General features: G+C 36.6%; 1 protein-coding gene across 1 annotated transcript in view; it reads left to right on the top strand.

Annotated features, from left to right (window-relative positions):
* Positions 1-17,231, top strand: part of ATP11C (ATPase phospholipid transporting 11C) — a 104,211-nt gene that overhangs the window by 2,432 nt on the left and 84,548 nt on the right. Inside the window, exons 2-5 of the mRNA XM_068962889.1 lie at positions 4,217-4,336; positions 10,531-10,620; positions 12,868-12,948; positions 14,818-14,925. Coding sequence (XP_068818990.1) covers positions 4,217-4,336; positions 10,531-10,620; positions 12,868-12,948; positions 14,818-14,925 — 399 coding nt within the window. The remainder of the gene's footprint in view (positions 1-4,216; positions 4,337-10,530; positions 10,621-12,867; positions 12,949-14,817; positions 14,926-17,231) is intronic.

Raw genomic sequence — 17,231 nt, 5'->3', positions numbered from 1 at the left:
CTTGTAGGATGTTCATTAAGGTCAATCATTAATTCAAAGAGTGAGGTTCTGTAGCAGTAATTCTCAGTCCTGACTGCAAATTAGAACTGTCACCTGGGGAGCTTCTAGAAAAATTAAATAAAGAGACCCAGCCATTGGTATTATGTTTAAAGCCAATGTGTGGCCAGACTTAAGAACCACTGATCTATGACTAAGGAATAAATTTAAGTCTGCCAATATGTGGAATGGATGGAGAGGTGAGCTGTGTTTTAGAAACTGCGCTAGCTTTCATGATGACAGTCTTGTGTTGGGTTCTCTGTTTTCCCTCAGTTCTTATTGAGTCACTGGTCTAGAGACAATTAAGAAATTATACTTCCAGCAGCTTTTTTTTGTTTATGACTAGCAAAGGCATAGGATTTTAAGACGGTACTAGTTGAATAACAGTACCATTTTACTCTCGGTTTTTGTTGTTGTTGTTTTTTAAGATTTATTTATCTATTTTATTTTTTGCTCTGCATGGACTGAGGGGAGGCTCCTCTAGTTGCAGTGCGTGGGCTTCTCATTGCAGTGGCTTCTCTTGTTGCAGAGCACAGGCTCTAGGGTTAGAGTTAAGTAGTTGAGATGTGTGGGCTCAGTAGTTATGGTGCATGGGCCTAGTTGCTCTGCAGAATGTGAGGTCTTCATGGACCAGGGATCAAACCTGTGTGCCCTGCATTGGCAGGCAGTTTCTCAACCACTGGACCATCAGGAAAGCCCTACTCTGATGTTTATTGAGAGACTGTATCTTGAATAAATTATTGGAGTTTTTTTTTTTTGTTTGTTTTTTGTTTTGTTTTTAAAACAGGATTCAGTTTATAATTCAGGAGTACAACAGGGTGATTTTTATCATGAATAAGAAAATTAAATTGACTTCTGTGTTAATTCATAGACTATATACTTTTAAATATTTTTCACCCTTTTAATTGTAGTGTGTATGATATGTCATTAAAATAGAATTGGTGCCAACTCATTTCAATTTTAATAAATGCCATTCCTAAGGACATTTGCACGGGAAGCACTTAAACACAGGATGTACTCCTAATGAATTAAAATTCATTACGAAGTGGCAGGAATCATACACTCCCATTCTAGACTACATTGTGTGCCATCCAAACAGGATTTTTTTTTATATAATTCCTATTTAGAGTTTCTCTCCCTTGGCTAAGGCACCTACATTATTCAAAATCACAGGAGCTAAAACCATTGCTTTAACACTACATTGGCAGACGTGGAAAATTACAATGAATTTACACATATAGTCAGCTTTGCCATTTTTATGTGAACCAAGCAACATTACAGAGTTGAAACAAATTCTACCAGAAATTGCAGGTTCATCAGATTTTTAGGTTGACAGGCATGGAAAAGTCATCTGTTTCACCCCACCCCAGACCCAGTCCTCAGGCAGCTCCAAACTCCAACCTGCCTGACCTGGGGAGACTTTGCCCTTTTTTGAAAAATCCTCAGGAGCATACATTCTACAATTTTTTTCAGGCTCCTATTTCCTCGTCTAACAATGATCATTGTTTGGATCTCCCATCCCCTCTCTCCCTCCCCAAACCTGCACAACAATTTCACTCTATTTTCTCCTATTTAATGGAGATAGAGGTCACTTGAAAGAAATCAGAGATGAAGTATGAGGAAAGCTCTTAGTAAAACTATAAATGCTATACAAATACAAAATTCATAAAAATATCACACGCCTGAAAAATTGCTTTATGCTTGTACCTTCCTTTTGTTCTTTGGAAAGTTATCTGCCACAGAAGAAAGTCGAAGACAATTCAGAATTGGGATAGTGCTAGTTCAGTTTGGTTTTAAGTTAATCTGTGGCCACTGTTAACTGAGGAAAACAATCTATCTGTACTGGCAGTGCAGGAAACATCCCGCTTCACTGGTCTTCTACCTCTTTCCTCTTCCCCCTTTTCATTTGTTGAATGATCTGAGAACTGGCATGAAAGGTGGTTCTTGCTTATTTACTCTATAGCCACTTCTTGTGTGAAAAACTAGATAGCCATGTGACTATTAAATGAAAGAATTTAAATTATAGTGTGTGTGTGGACTTGACAATTTCTGGTCTGTTGTAGAGACTACATTGGGACTGTAACTTGCAACAGAAAGCTAGGGGAGGGGAACAAAGTAAACTATACTTCTAAGAAGGTGTATTTACTTTTTGCAAAATGGGTATTATGGGAAATATAGTGCTCTTCTGTGTTCAGATCCTGTATATTACAGTTGCAAACAAAGTCAGTCCCTTAATCAAAATGTATATAGTTACCATTCAGGTAAAGGTATTGTTTACTGGTTTCCAGGAGCTGTTTGAAAATTTACGTGTTAATCACTGACCCTTAGCATGCAAAAGACCTTGTACAGTCAGTTGTTCTAATGCCCTGTCTTGGGGCAGGTGGGTAAATAGCACTTGTAGAGTATTGATGACTTTGTGACTTTTCCCAGATTGCCGTAGATTGAATTCCCACAAGCTCCCTTTTAGCCCATACCAGAGTGTATTTCCAGTAGTTATCATTTATATACAACCTAAATCTCTCCTACTTCAATTTATCTCAGTTACTTTTCCAGTGATTCCCTATCGATTTTGGAGGCCGGACCCCACTAGATAATTACTTAATAATCTTTGAATGAAAATAGTGAAGCAAGAGGTCTTACCATATTTTAGGGTAATGTTTTTTTCAATCAGAAAAATTATTTTCCCTATATCTGTTTGAGGTACAGAAATTCAGACTGGAATACAGCAAAATATAGACATTTGGAGAACTTTGCAACCTCTAAGTAGTCTTGCTTAAAATGGTTATTTCAGGGATAGAGAGTTATATCTTTGACCTTTAAATAGATCACCGAACAGAAATCTTTGTGGCTATATACTTTAAAACATTTTAGGTTGTGGAATTACACTCTTTTTTAAAAAATAAGGAAATATATAAGTGGATATTGGTTTCTATCATACTTCCTTAGACTTAAATAAATGGTTGTCTCAAACATGTAAAAACAGTGCCATCATAAGAGACTCTCCATTTAGAAAGATGGTAATGACGATCCTATATGCAGGGCAGCAAAACAGACACATATGTAAAGAACAGACTTGCGGACTCTGGGAGAAGACAAGGGTGGGATGATTTGAGAGAATAGCATTGAAACACGTACATTACTACATGTAAAATAGATGACCAGTACAGATTCAATACAGGAAGCAGGGCACCCAAACCCAGTACTCTGGGACAACCCAGAGGGATAGGGTGGGGAGGGAGGTGGGAGGGGGGTTCAGGATGGGGGGACACATGTGCACCTGTGGCTGATTCATGTTGGTTGATGTATGGCAAAACCCATCACGATATTGTAAAGTAGTTATCCTCCAATTAAATAGATAAATTTAAAAACTTAAAAAAGACTATTCTAGATTTATATAAGGAAAGATATTATCCTGATTTAAGATGAGAAAACAGAGTGAAGCCTCAGTGAAAGAAAACTTTGAGGTAAAAATGCACCTGAATCTTGCAGCTTGTAGATTCAACAAATCTACTTTTTAAAAATACAGAATGGGCATTAGAGTTATATTGTGTGAAATGTTTAAAAATACAGAATGGGCATTAGAGTTATATTGTGTGAAATGGGACTTTTTGGCAATAAGTTCTGAGAGATCACAAAAGAATATCTTTCCTTGAAAAGCCAAAGAATTGTAACTTTTCTTTCTAGAAATAGTTGATCACTCCATGAATAGAGGTAGCCATTCTATATTCCTTTGTATTTATAAGCAATTATTTTCAGTTTATAATAATTTTGCATTCTGCTTTCTGCTGTCTGATAATGAAATTTACAAGCTTGTCTTCAACGCTTTTTGTGTAATAAATATTCCCAATCTGACCTTTTCTAAATTAGTGTGTTGCTGTGACAGTGATGGTTGAGATCCTGTAGATGAAAGAAAATGCTTGGCAGTAAAAATACTGTTTCTCTAGGATACTTCAATTTAAACATTTAGAATCACAATGTTGGCCTCAGAGCAGTTGGCCTAAACAAAACTTTTACTAACAGTGAAGTTTGAATTTCCTAATAAGGTTTCTACTCTTCCTACTATTCTCTCTCTAGACAATAGCCAAACATGCTTAGACACTTAGACAAGAATTCTGTGCTCAGTAGAAGCATGGACAAATGTGATGAAAAACTGATCTGTTTTCCTGTTTCTCTTGGTCAGTGTGCTGGAGAAGAGAAGCGAGTTGGTACACGCACAGTATTTGTTGGCAATCATCCAGTTTCAGAAACTGAAGCATACATTGCACAAAAATTTTGTGATAATAGAATAATCTCATCTAAGGTAAGTTGTTTAACTCAATAGATTTTCATATAGTAAGCCAAATAATACTTATTTATGCTGTAAGCTGAGACATTTATATATGCATTCCTGAATGTGCATTTGTACCAATCATAGACCAACTGTAGTAATTACTCCACCAAAAGGCAGTTTCTTTAAAAGCATCACTTTGTCTCGTTATAGCTGAAAGAGTGTTTCCTTGCTCTCTATTATGATTCATCATGCCTGTTGATTATATGTATCACTTTAAGCCTTAAAGTGTGCTAAAAGTGGAATTATTTACATGCCCAAAGCTTCCTGAATTGCCCTTGTGTGGATGGACTGGGTTGTAAATAATTTACATTCTTCCAGAGGGTGTTATCTTAGAGTGACATTTGTATCTCTTTCTGTTCCATTGCAGAGCTTCTCAAGTACACTCCTGGGTCCTAAAGGGTACATTCTGTTCTGTGCACTGCTTGAACAGTTAAGGGTTCAATCACCATAGCTGTGTTACCATTTGAATAATCATCTTACTTTATTTAGCATTGTGTAATGCTAAAAGAAGCGGCCTGAAGACCTGTTTAAATCCTGGTCTGATCATTTACTAGCTATGTGACTTTGGGCAAATTAATCTCTCAGTCTGAATGTCCTCATTAGTGAAATGGAGCTTATGTTCCATTCATGAAAGCATTCTTTATAACTCATAGTACCCAGTAGTCATCAATCTACAAGTATTAGTTTGCTAATCTTTCCCCTTGACTGAGGAGGTTAGGTGCTAGGTGCTAGATGGCTGGCACCGTCTAGAGACTGCTGTGTCTTCTAGTATGGCACAGATCTTGATAATTTTCCTCGCTCCCTCATGTAGCATGATAAAGTAGACCTCAAATGTTGGTGACTATTGGTTCATTGCATGTTGACAGACACCGAGGATCTGAGTTATACCCTTCCTTTGCAAATTTAGCATTTTAATTTTCAAACATGTGGTTTCTGTTTGGGTAGTGATATAATGCAGATAGATTGTACTTAGCTGGGAGAGTAGCATGTAAAATATGGACAGAATGATTGAAAACTGTGTCACCTAATGAGCAGATCCATGGGACTATAGAGCACTCTGAGTTTAAATGTCTGTTTCCTGTTAATCTTTAACCTTGTGGCAGAAATTTATTGTCAGCTAGAATTTTCTGTACCTGTGCCCGAGATAGTGAATAGTTCTTTCACCGAAAATTGTGACTCACCCCTAGTATTCAAGAAAACAGTCAATAGTAGTCCTTTGGCTCAAAATCATGGACTTAATATAGAACTGAAACATCCTAAGAGATCCTGTTGTTCAACTCCCTGACTTTACAGATGGAGAAAGCAAACCCAGAGAACTTAAGTTAGTCATGGTCATGAAGCAAAGTTAGTGATAAAGCCAGGAACAGAACTGCTTTATAAGATATAGTGGCTCTGAATAAAGAGCTGTTTCATGTCATTGTGCTATTCGGGCTCCTCCCTCAGTCTTCTCTCCTTTACTTTTAGGGAATTATTTTTTCCCATAGTGCTTTATGTAGAAAATGATAAAGTGACACACTGATAGTCAAGTGACTTTTCACTGAGCTAGTGAAAATCCACTTGTTGTAATATACCATGTATTTTTGCATATTAAAGGAACATATAAAACTCAGTTAATTCTCAACTGTTTTTGCATTTCATAGAATATTTTTCATATTTTAACTTTAGTTTTGCCAGTAGTCAAAACAATGCAATAGGGTATTTTTTAAATAATAAGGAATTCATGGGCAAATACAAACTGGTTCTAAACATATTTGCATATACAGTATATATGTATGTGTTTTAGAAACCACAGTAGTGAATGCGTCTACATTGATAGACTAACACATCTTTTTCTTTGTAGATGTTTTATTTTTACAGTTTTTCTAGTTAATTGCTTATTAACTGATCTGTTTTTCATAACAGCTATAGAACAGAAAAAAAGGAATTGACAGTATACTGACTTCACAAAAAGAATGAAATTTTAGTACAATAAATAGTTATAAGGGAACAGCATATAGTGTAGTGGTAAAGAGCTTCACCCTTATAAACAGGAGATCTGTGTTTGAAGTTAAAGTTATATAACCTTCCTATGTCCCCATTTTCTTATCTGTAAAATGGGGCTGTTAACTACTTATCTCACAGGATTGTGATGCAGATAAAGTAATTCACAGAAAACGTTGAAGCACTGTGCTTGGCATGCAGTAACAACTCAGTAGATGGTAACTGCTATTATTTATGTTTTTGTGATTATTATTATTGCTGCAGTCCTGAGCAGTAGTATTGATTTCCTCACTCTCCTGTGTTTCAAATATGCAGAGCGATTACTTTTAAAAAGAAGCCTTCAGGTCCAGTTTGGAGAGAAAAGTGTTTCATAATTTGACTTTCTCTTCCTCACATTGCCCTTTAGCTGATGGTATTTGCACCAGAATCTTTTAATTGAAGAAATGTACAACATTTTTAATGGAAGAAATGTGCAACATTTGTAGCAAGTGTTGATTTCCCTTCTAAACCATCCAATAATAAAAATAACTTTCTCAGTTGGCTGCCTTTTGTTTGTTTACAGGTGCCATCAATAATGTAATATCACTGGGAATAAGTCCTGTTAATACAGGAACACTGAAAATAACACTTTGATAAAAATTTAAGTTTTATTAACTTACAAAGTTAGCATCCTTTTCTTCTTTTGGGATGCACAAATACTTTATTTAGAAAAACTTGTTCTCTTTGGCCTTCCTATTTTAGTGCACTGAGCAGGGACCTTTGGGAATCACTAGAACTTTGTAGCTGGTACAAAACTTGGAAATCCCCTTCTGCAGCAAAAGAAACTAGATCTTTAAGATCTTAGGTTCCATCATTTTTCTCTATTCTACTTTTTTTTTTTCGTTTAAAACTTCTGAGCTTCATCTTGAAGGCCCTTCAGTGGGATAAGAATCAGGGAGCTCCTCCTAACTCTTTGAAGCTATGCCCAAGGTTAAACTTAACTTCTCCTATGTGAAAGAATGTATTAAAGTTTCAAGACTAAAATTACACTAGCATTTTCTCTCATTTTAAAAATCAAAAGCATCAATAGAATTTCTTAGACATGTCTTTGCATTTTATCAAACTCCCTGAAGGTGCCTTTTAAGCTAGTTACTAAATCCTAATGTAGTACTGTCTTGGTAACTCCTTTTGCTGTTCTGAATTTATGGTAGAAAGAGTGATACTTTGAAAAAGCAGAAAGTTCTGCTAGACATTGGTAATGAAAATGAAAGTAGGCTGCTGTGATGGTCAAAATTGGATTTACTGCCTACATCAAGGAGAGTTGATAATCACGTGGATACAGTCATTTAGCAAAATGAACAGTTAATCAACCTAGAGCTTTGCTTATTTACAACTAATCTTCAGGTACGGTTATTTTGTTACATTGCATTCAAATGCCAGTAGTAAAAAAAAGAGTGCTCCTTCACAACTGGTTGTTGACTTTGCCACTTTATATAGTTAACTACTTCATTTTAGCTGCTATCCTTTTTCTCATGATACACAGAAATATTAGAACAAGTTTTTTAAAGGCTAAATTGGAAAAATTTTGGACTTTGGGTAAAAACAAGTAGTGTTCTAAAGTTTCCTTTTGTTTAAAATTTTCAGTTAATAGACTCTCAAAACTGAGATTCCCTTCATACTCTCTAAATTAGGAAAGTTATTTATCAAAGTTACAAGGTTTTGATTTCAAATTAAATTAGATGATATATGTGTGAGGGGGGACCCACACTTGTTTCAACCAAAGGCCACAGTTGTGTACCAGTTGTTTAATTCACTATAGGGAAAATGAAAATGCTTTGCATATACTTGGGAAGCTGGCATTTTTCTGAAGAAATTTTTGAAGAAAGTGAAAGTGAAGTCGCTCAGTCGTGTCAGGCTCTTTGCGACCCCATGGACTGTAGCCTACCAGGCTCCTCCGCCTATGGGATTTTCCAGGCAAGGGCACTGGAGTGGGGTGCCATTTCCTTCTCCAGGGGATCTTCCCGACCCAGGGATTAAACCCAGGTCTCCCTCATTGCGTGCAGATGCTTTACCGTCTGAGCCACCAAGAAACTTTTAAAACGTGTTCTAGATGTCAGGGTTGCTTTTTTAGTTTAGGCTTGCACGTTAAAATAGTATAGAAGATCCACTTACTGACTTCTCTTGAGCAAGAACTGACTTTTGACCCAAAATTGTCCATTTTCAACATCATGTATGAAACAAATGCTCTAAACATTTTCTTCCTGTGAGTTAACATTATTTCTGGTTTGTAGCAACTGACTAAGTTTGAGAGTTCACTTTTTAGGTAAACAAGTCAATTTGAATAACTTGGTGTATGCAGCTTTCATTCCATTTCAGTTTTAATTAGAACACTATTTAAAAGTAGGCTTCTCTTAGTCTGCCTTGAAATATGTATGCTATATTGCATTTGTATTATAACAGAGACAAGAAGCTTAATTTACGTTTTAGTTAGAGCAGTGGAGGAAATGGCCAAAACACAAGTTTCAGTCAACATTTCTTGTATACCTTCTACATGCTGAACACTGTTCTAGGCATGGAAGGGAAAGGAGCTTATGTTTATATGTTCTCTGACCTCTTAGTAGTTCATGATCTGATATAGGAAAGAAGAGGGCATGTAGTAATAGTTGCTTATCAAGATACTGACCAGAGTTCCTCAAGGAAGCAGTTCATTTAGGAAGTTAAAACAGAGGGAAACAGTGGGGGCCTAGAAACAACAACAAAAATGTTCCCTTCGACATGTTCACACCCCACAGAGGACTCTCACAGTCCCAATGTTTGTTTGTTCAATTTAAAACCCTTTACTTAAGGAACAGAAGGTCAACGAGCCAGAAGCTCAGCTGTTAGCCTGTTGGAGTTTAGTTTGTTGTTTTAGAAAACTGACCTTCAGTCATCGGGACAGTTAAGTGGTCATCTGAACTAGGGGGCAGCTTCAGAGTGACTGGACCTGTGGTTTTGATCCCTTTTCTTTTTGGTCACAAGCTGCCTTGGGAATCTGAAAACTGTGGACTCTCTTCTCCCAAGTGATACACATCCACACACAAGTATGCACTTCGTGTCGAATGGGCTTCCCTGAGGCACTTCTATGAACCCTGGGAGAAGAACCTTCTAGGTGGGCTGTTGGTTGTAATGCAGCTGCTTCACTGAATATATTTGCCTCATTCATCTTTATTCTTGGGATTCCCTGAACCTTGGGCCTATATACCTTTTAAAGGGAGGTTAGTAGTAAAGCCCCATCTATTGGATCATGCTCTGCAACTTTGGCTTTGTCAGTCACCTTACCTAATACAATGAATATTTTCTCACAAATGGAGACCGTGCAAGTATAAACTTAGATCTTTAGGTTAAGAAACATTTCTTTGTTTCTGGTTTCTGGTCTTTATTAAGACATCTAGAAAATCCAACTTTGGGTGATTTTAAAATGCCCTGGTCCTTGAGCTTAAGGTACCAGTGAGAAAGTCTTTGTGATTTGACAGCTGGCCCAAGAGTTTTCTCCTCCTGCCCATGTACAATTTAGCATTGAAACCTTTACCCACTACCTATTATCAAATTACAAGGTTAGTATGTTGTTGATTAAAATGTAAACTGTCTATGACCTAAGGTTATGTGTACACCAAGGCTGTCAGGGAGGTGGGAAGCAGTGATAGGGACAGAATTTTATCTGTGATGATAATCAAGATTCCAAAGCTTAGCACAGCCAGAAAAATTAATTTAATTAGTTCATTCATTCATCCAACTAATTTATTGAGTGTCTACTTTATGTCAGGCACTGTGCTAGGAGTTGGAGAAAAGTAATAAAAAGACTAGATGAATAGTCTGCCCTTTTAGATCTCAGTGCCTCTTGAGGGAGAAACTTTAATTAAAATATGCACACATATAATTATTCACTGAAACGCATGATCCCAGGGAAGTATAGGGTGATATGAGAGCAGATAACAGGGAACCTAATTTAGATTGGCCAGGGAAAGCAAAGCTGAGGGACAGATGGCCCAGTTAGAATGCTCCAAGTGAAAACTTGACTCCTGCAGAGTGCTTATATGCTATACCTCTAAGCACACACTTATTCGTCTGTGAGGTTTGGGTTTTAACATGCTTTCAAAGTATTGTGATAATCTGGAATCTTTTTCAAGTTTCTTTTCTAATAATCTTTTTTTTTCCCTCCCATATAGTATACACTTTGGAATTTCCTCCCAAAGAATCTGTTTGAACAGTTTAGAAGAATTGCAAATTTTTATTTTCTTATCATTTTTCTTATACAGGTAAGAGCTCTATTAGAAACTTCATTTCTTCAAGCAAATTTTCAATCCGTTTCTAACCTTGAAATGCCCTGTGATTAAAAAGTTGTTCATGGCTTATTATAATAACACTCTTTAAAGTACTAATATATTTTAAGCTGTACTCAATTTTACATATTTCTAAAGTAGCTCTTTCACTAGAAAACTTATTGAGACTTTGTTACTTTTTTTAAACTTTCATGGATTTCATATCTTTGTTCATCTTAGACAGACATGCATTGTGTATTTTTATATATAGTGGTATGTATGAAAATTGAAAATAGTTCAAATTAATAGTTTCACTTTGTTAAGCACCCATTTCAGTTTAATTGAAAATTTATCACTTATCTTCTTGATCACCAGTTTTGCTTTTCCTCATTTATTTACTTTAAGGATGAAATAAATCCTTGTACACTGATTTGCTTCTCAGTGTTCCTAATGTTTTGTGTTTTAAATTTTAGACATTTAAAATTTCATCTTCCATCTTTCAGTCTGTAAGCTATTAAAATCTTTCCCTTGCCAAAATTACCCTTTGAAAATTTTACTACATTAAAGGTATTTTTTTTCTCATTTCATTGTTTTAAAGCAAAGCAAAAACATCCCAATAAAATTGCTCAAATGCCTTGCTGATCTTAAGTGCTTCTGTTTATCCACTTTGAGTAAATAGTACTATAATTCAATTTAGCCCTGCAAATTAAAACCAGTCTGGGTTGTGATATGGGGAAGAACCAATTTCAGTCATGAATGACAGGGCATTTGAGGCGGAGCTCCTCTAGACCAATGGTGAGATGTCTTACAGCACAGCATAGAATAAATAAACTGTGTAGAAGATTATGCACACCATCATTCCACTTGGCATGCAGCACATTTCAGTTCAGTTCAGCAAGCACCTTGTGTGCCAGGCAGTGGTCCAGATAACAAAGATTTAGCAGGTACAGTAAAGATCAAAATTGCCTTTTCTACCCAAAAGGAATTTTACGTTAAAGCAAAAAAAGACAGTCATGTATTCACTCAATTTAATGTGATAAATGTAGTAAAACTAGTATGAGCAAAATGCTGTGTGGACACAGTAGAAGTTATGTTTTTTCTTCTTACCCAAGAGAAGCTTGAGAAAACTTCAAAGAATAGGTGACTTTAAGACTTGAAAGATTAGAGAGCTTATGTGGTGAGGAATCCAGACTAATATCTCAGTGCTACATAAAAGGAGAGTGACCCCATGATCCTCTTTGCCTCAAATCTAGTTCTCTTTCAGGATTTCCTGTTTCAATGAATGACAACATCCACCTAGCCATGTTAATCAGATACTTGGGAGACATTTTTAACCACCACTTATAAGAAATTCATTACCAGTGTTGCTTCCTAAATGTCTCTGGAACTTCTTTTTGTATTTGCTGCTACCACCTTTGTTCAAGCCATCATCTCTTACCTGGATGAGTGTACTAGCCTCCTAAATGAGTGTACATCTCTTACCTGGACGAGTGTACTAGCCTCCCTCCACTTTTGTTCCCTGCCATTCCATTTTCCACAAAGCAATGAGAATGACCTTTTGGAATGTGGTTCTGTTCACGTGACCTCTCCCTACCTAAAAGCTTCAATTATTTCCCACTGTTTGTGAGATAAAGAATGAACTTTCGTCTGGAGAGCCCTGCTAGGTCTGGCCCCATCTCCCCTCCAGCCTCTTCTCACACCACATGCTTTTTTTGCTGCTGGCTTCCTTTATTTTCTCACAGGTGCCACATGCCCTCCTCCCATAGAGAATTTCTCTATGCACCTCACTGCGCCTATGAAGCCCTCCCTTCCATCTAGTTAACTTCTGTATACTCTTCAAATCTGACTTGTTTTAATGTCTGGTTTTCACTGTAAGTTTCCAGCTCTTATGAGGGCAGGAACTTTTCTCCATCTTGTTTAAAATAAAGCAGCATCTCTAGAGCCTGGCTGATAATAGCACAAAGGCTGACAGAATGGTGCTCAACAGACAGATGGTAAATGAATGGATATATTTCAGTCTAGGGGTTAGTCCAAGCTGGCATGAAAACTAAGCCTAAATTTAGAACTATTTTCTTAAACTAATGGCTATGTGGATTGCTTTTGTTTTAAGGAAAGTTAACATTCATGCTGCTACTGGGATATGTTTTGTTTACATTTTTGCCTGAAATGTTTATAGCATGTAAGTGCTGCATATAAGTTAATGGCAGCTTTTCATTTTACTCTCAATTTACTTTCTTTACCTAGGTCACAGTGGACACACCAACTAGCCCAATTACTAGTGGACTTCCACTTTTCTTTGTTATAACTGTTACAGCCATCAAGCAGGTAAATTTCTAATCTACAATTATGCTTTCATTTCAGTCCTGTCTGACATGAGAGTTTATATTTTGTTCTTATTGAAAACCCATTAAAATGGTTATAAGACACATCTTTAATTTCTTTGCTCCTTTCTTCCTATTTTTTGGAGGGAGGAATATAACCCTAAAAGGAGAGTAGGTAGAGGTACTACACCTCACTCAGGGAGTGGAAGATAAATTTGTAATGTGCATTGCATTTTTCAATGTGCTGTATCTGTCTGAAAAATTCCCATTCTTGTGGACTTTTTAAATTGCCACCTATAGCAGGGAACTCAAGAGTGCGTGTGTGTGTGCTAAGTCACTTAAGTCACGTCCAATTCTTTGTGACCCCATGGACTGTAGCCAGCCAGGCTCCTCTGTCCCTGAGATTCTCCAGGCAAGAGTACTGGAGTGGGTTGCCATTTCCTTCTCTGAACTCAAGAGTATAAATACTTTAATTTTGTTGTCTTTCCTGACGCTGCTGAAGAGGTGTTTTAACAAATTCCCAATGAAACTGAAAAACGGAAACAGGAAGCGTGGTTAAGGAGTAGTTAACAATGTTTTTCCTGTACCAGAAGCTGACAGGTTACAAGGAGACTTTTAGACAGTACTTATCAAAGTCCTTTAGAAAGGAGACTTTTAGACAGTACTTATCAAAGTCCTTTAGAAAGTGTCCCAAAGAATATCCAAAATAAAGGTTTGCTTAACAATATTGAGAACATGGTTATCTTTCTTCTTGGGGTTATCTGGTCTTCTATCTTGCCTACCCAGAACTGAAAGGATATTTTATCAAGTGTTTGGTTGCTAAATAAAGACTTTGGGAATGTTATTTCCCTGAAGCTGTTAAGATTATTTTCTTTAACATCATAGAATTGCTGGTTCCAAGAACAGCCTGTTTGGTTTTCAAAAAGCTCTTACTGATTCATTTTACTCCCAATACTAGTTCATGCTGGGGCCTTTGTTTCCTCACTGACATCACTGAAAGTTCCCATATGAAGTGATAGTCTAAGCATTGCCCTAAAGAAGGACAGGATAGGAATCAATATATAGCACCCGAGAAAAAACGGGGAAGGCGATTAAGAGACTTTTCAAACAGTTAGATTTGAAAAGGTACGGACCCTATTATAAGGAAAAAAAGCAAAGTGATGTAAAAAAAGGAGATGGTGCTCAAACAAATAGAGTTCCTCCATTCTTACTTTTGGCTTAAATTACTCTAGACCAAAGAAAGCCCAAAGGAAAATGAACTCATTACTTTTAATTCTAAAAGACGAACACCAATTTATATTTTCTTTTGTCACCAAGTCAGTGGAGAAATTTAACTGTTGATCTCTAAAACTTATCATAGATACTGTTCCAAAATAATCCTACTTGCTCTTTCTATTCTCTGTCTTTGGGAAGGAATTATATTTCCTCAGAGATGATCACTCCCAACAGTCTAATATGGAAGAATGTGTTTAAGTAATTTGGTCTATAAGAAAATAAAACCTGGAAAAATGTCTTTCAAATTAAAAAGTAGAGAACATTAACATTAGCTTGACTAAGAGCAGAATTAGAAAAATAAACCATAGTCCTTCACTGCTGAAGAATATTAAGTCTCTATTACCTGTATTTTTATTAATATGTATCTCTAGAATGGAGGAATCTTTTAATGCAATAAAGCTTTTTACCTAAGGAATATTCTGAAAGTATATTTTCATTTTTGCTGCAAAAATTCACAGTGTTGTCTCTTTATTCTGCATTGAAAGTAATATTATAAGTACAAGTATCTGCTGTGACTCAGAGAAGGGGTTGTAAAAATTTATTAACAACTTTACTTCATTATGTGAGTTTGACTATGTCCTTATTTTTATTCTTCTAGGGATATGAGGATTGGCTGAGGCACAGGGCTGACAATGAAGTCAATAAGAGCACTGTTTACATTATTGAAAATGCAAAGCGAGTGAAAAAAGAGAGTGAAAAAATCAAGGTATTAAGTTTTGTAGTACATTCTTTTTTTTTTTTTAATTATAGTGAGAACACATCATTTTAAAATGTACACTTCAGTGGCATTTAATATGTTCTCAGTGCTGTGCCACCATCACCACTGTCTAGTTCCAGAACATTCTCACTGCCATGAAGTAGTCATCCTCCATTCCTCCCTCACCCAGGCCCTGGCAACCACTCATCTTTCTGTCTCAGTGGGTTTACCTATTGTAGGTATTTCACATAAATGGAATCATATACTCTGTGGCCCTTATGTTTGCATTCTCTTGCTTGTTGCTATCTTCTTGAGGTTAATTCACGTTGTGGCATGTTTCATTACTTCATTCCTTTTGATTGAGTAATACTCCATAATATAGCCATACCACATTTTGTTTATCCAATCATCAGTTGATGGACATTTGTTTCCTTTCTCCCTTTGAGCTATTAGGGGGCTTCCCAGTTGGCTCAGATGGTAATGTGTCTGCCCACAATGCAGGAGACCCAGCTTTGATTCCTGAGTAGGGAAGATCCCCTGGAGAAGGAAATGACAACCCACTCCAGGACTCTTGCCTGGAAAATACCATGGACGGAGGAGCCTGGCGGACTACAGTCCATGGGGTCGTGAAGAGTTGGACATGACTAGGCGACTTCACTTGAGCTATTAGGATTGTTGGTGATATGCATATTCATGTACAAGTTTTTGTTTCAAACACCTCTTTCCCATTCTTTTGGGTACATACCTAGGAGTAGAATTGCTAGGTCATGTGGTGATTCTAGTTTTTATGAATCACCAAACTGTTTTCCACAGCAGCCATATGCCATTTTATATTCCACTACCATATGTGATAGTTGTAAGGTATTGTCTTTTTAAATATCTCAGACGGTTTCATTTTTTATTCAAATTAGCCATTGACTGTTATTATACAATAAGATTCCTGTTGATAAAATTTTTGACTTGTCCAAATCAAATAATAGTTTTTGTACCTAGCAAATTTTAATTAATGTAAGCTTAGTCCCTGGTGGCTCAGAGGTTAAAACGTCTGCCTGCAATGCAGGAGACTTGGGTTTGATCCCTGGGTCAGGAAGATGTCCTGGAGAAGGAAATGGCAAGCCACTCCAGTATTCTTGCCTGGAGAATCCCATAGATGGAGGAGCCTGGTGGGCTACAGTCCATGGGGTCACAAAGAGTCAGACACAACTGAGCGACTTCACTTTCACTTTCACTTTCTTTTAGTCTTCAGAGCAGCAAAACTGAACAGAAATTATGGAGTTCACATACAGTCCTTTTCCCTACACAGGTACAACCTTCCTCACAATCAGTACCCCCCACCAGAGTGGCATATTTGTTACAATCAGTATGATAGTCCACAGTTTAGGTTAGTTTTCACTCTTGATCATGTATGTTCAGTGAGTCTGAACAAATGTATAAGGACATGTCTCAAGCATTACAGTATTCTACAGAATCATTTCACTGCCCTAAATATCCTCTGTACTTAGCCTATTCATCCCTCCCTCCAACCCCTGGTCACCACTCTTCCTTTTATTGTTTCCATAGTTTTGCATTTTTCTTAGTGTCATGTGGTTAAAATCATACAGTATATAGCTTTTTCAAGTTGGCTTTTTCCATTTAGTAACATGCATTTGAGTTTTCTCCATCTTTTTATGGTTTGATAGCTCATTTCTTTTTAGCACTAAATAATATTTCATTGTCTAGATGTACCAGCTTATTTAATAGTCACTCACTGAAGGACATCATGCTTGCTTCCATGTTTTGGCCATTAGAAATAAAACTATTATAAACATCTATATGCAGGTCTTTGTGTGAATATAAGATTTCAGTTCATTTTGGTAAAAACCAAAGAGTGTGATCTGGATCGTATGGTAAGAGCGTGTTTAGTTTTATAAGAAACTTCCAGACTATCTCCAACATAGCTACCCATTTTGCATTTCCCATAAGCAATAAATGAGAGTTCTGTTGCTCCATATCCTGGCCAACATTTGTTGTCAGTATTCTAGATTTTGCCCATTCTAAAGACTGTATAGTGATATCTCATTTTGGTCTTAGTTTGCAATTCCCTGATGACATAGGGTGTTGAAAATAATTCCATATGTTTACTTGCATTTGAATATCTTCTTTGGTGAGGTGTCTATTAGGTCTTTTCCCCAATTTTTTAATCAGATTGCTCATTTTCATATTGTGAAAATTGGTAGCAGTCCTTTTGGTATATTTTGGATAATAGTCCTTTATCAGATGTGTCTTTTACAAATATCGCATCCTAGTCTTAAGGTATTACTTATTTTTACTTTATT

The sequence above is a fragment of the Capricornis sumatraensis genome, chromosome X (assembly GCF_032405125.1).
Source record: "Capricornis sumatraensis isolate serow.1 chromosome X, serow.2, whole genome shotgun sequence".
In the NCBI taxonomy this organism is placed as follows: domain Eukaryota; kingdom Metazoa; phylum Chordata; class Mammalia; order Artiodactyla; family Bovidae; genus Capricornis; species Capricornis sumatraensis.
The sequence above is the reverse complement of the archived record's forward strand: the minus strand, read 5'-3'. Positions and strand labels throughout refer to the sequence as shown.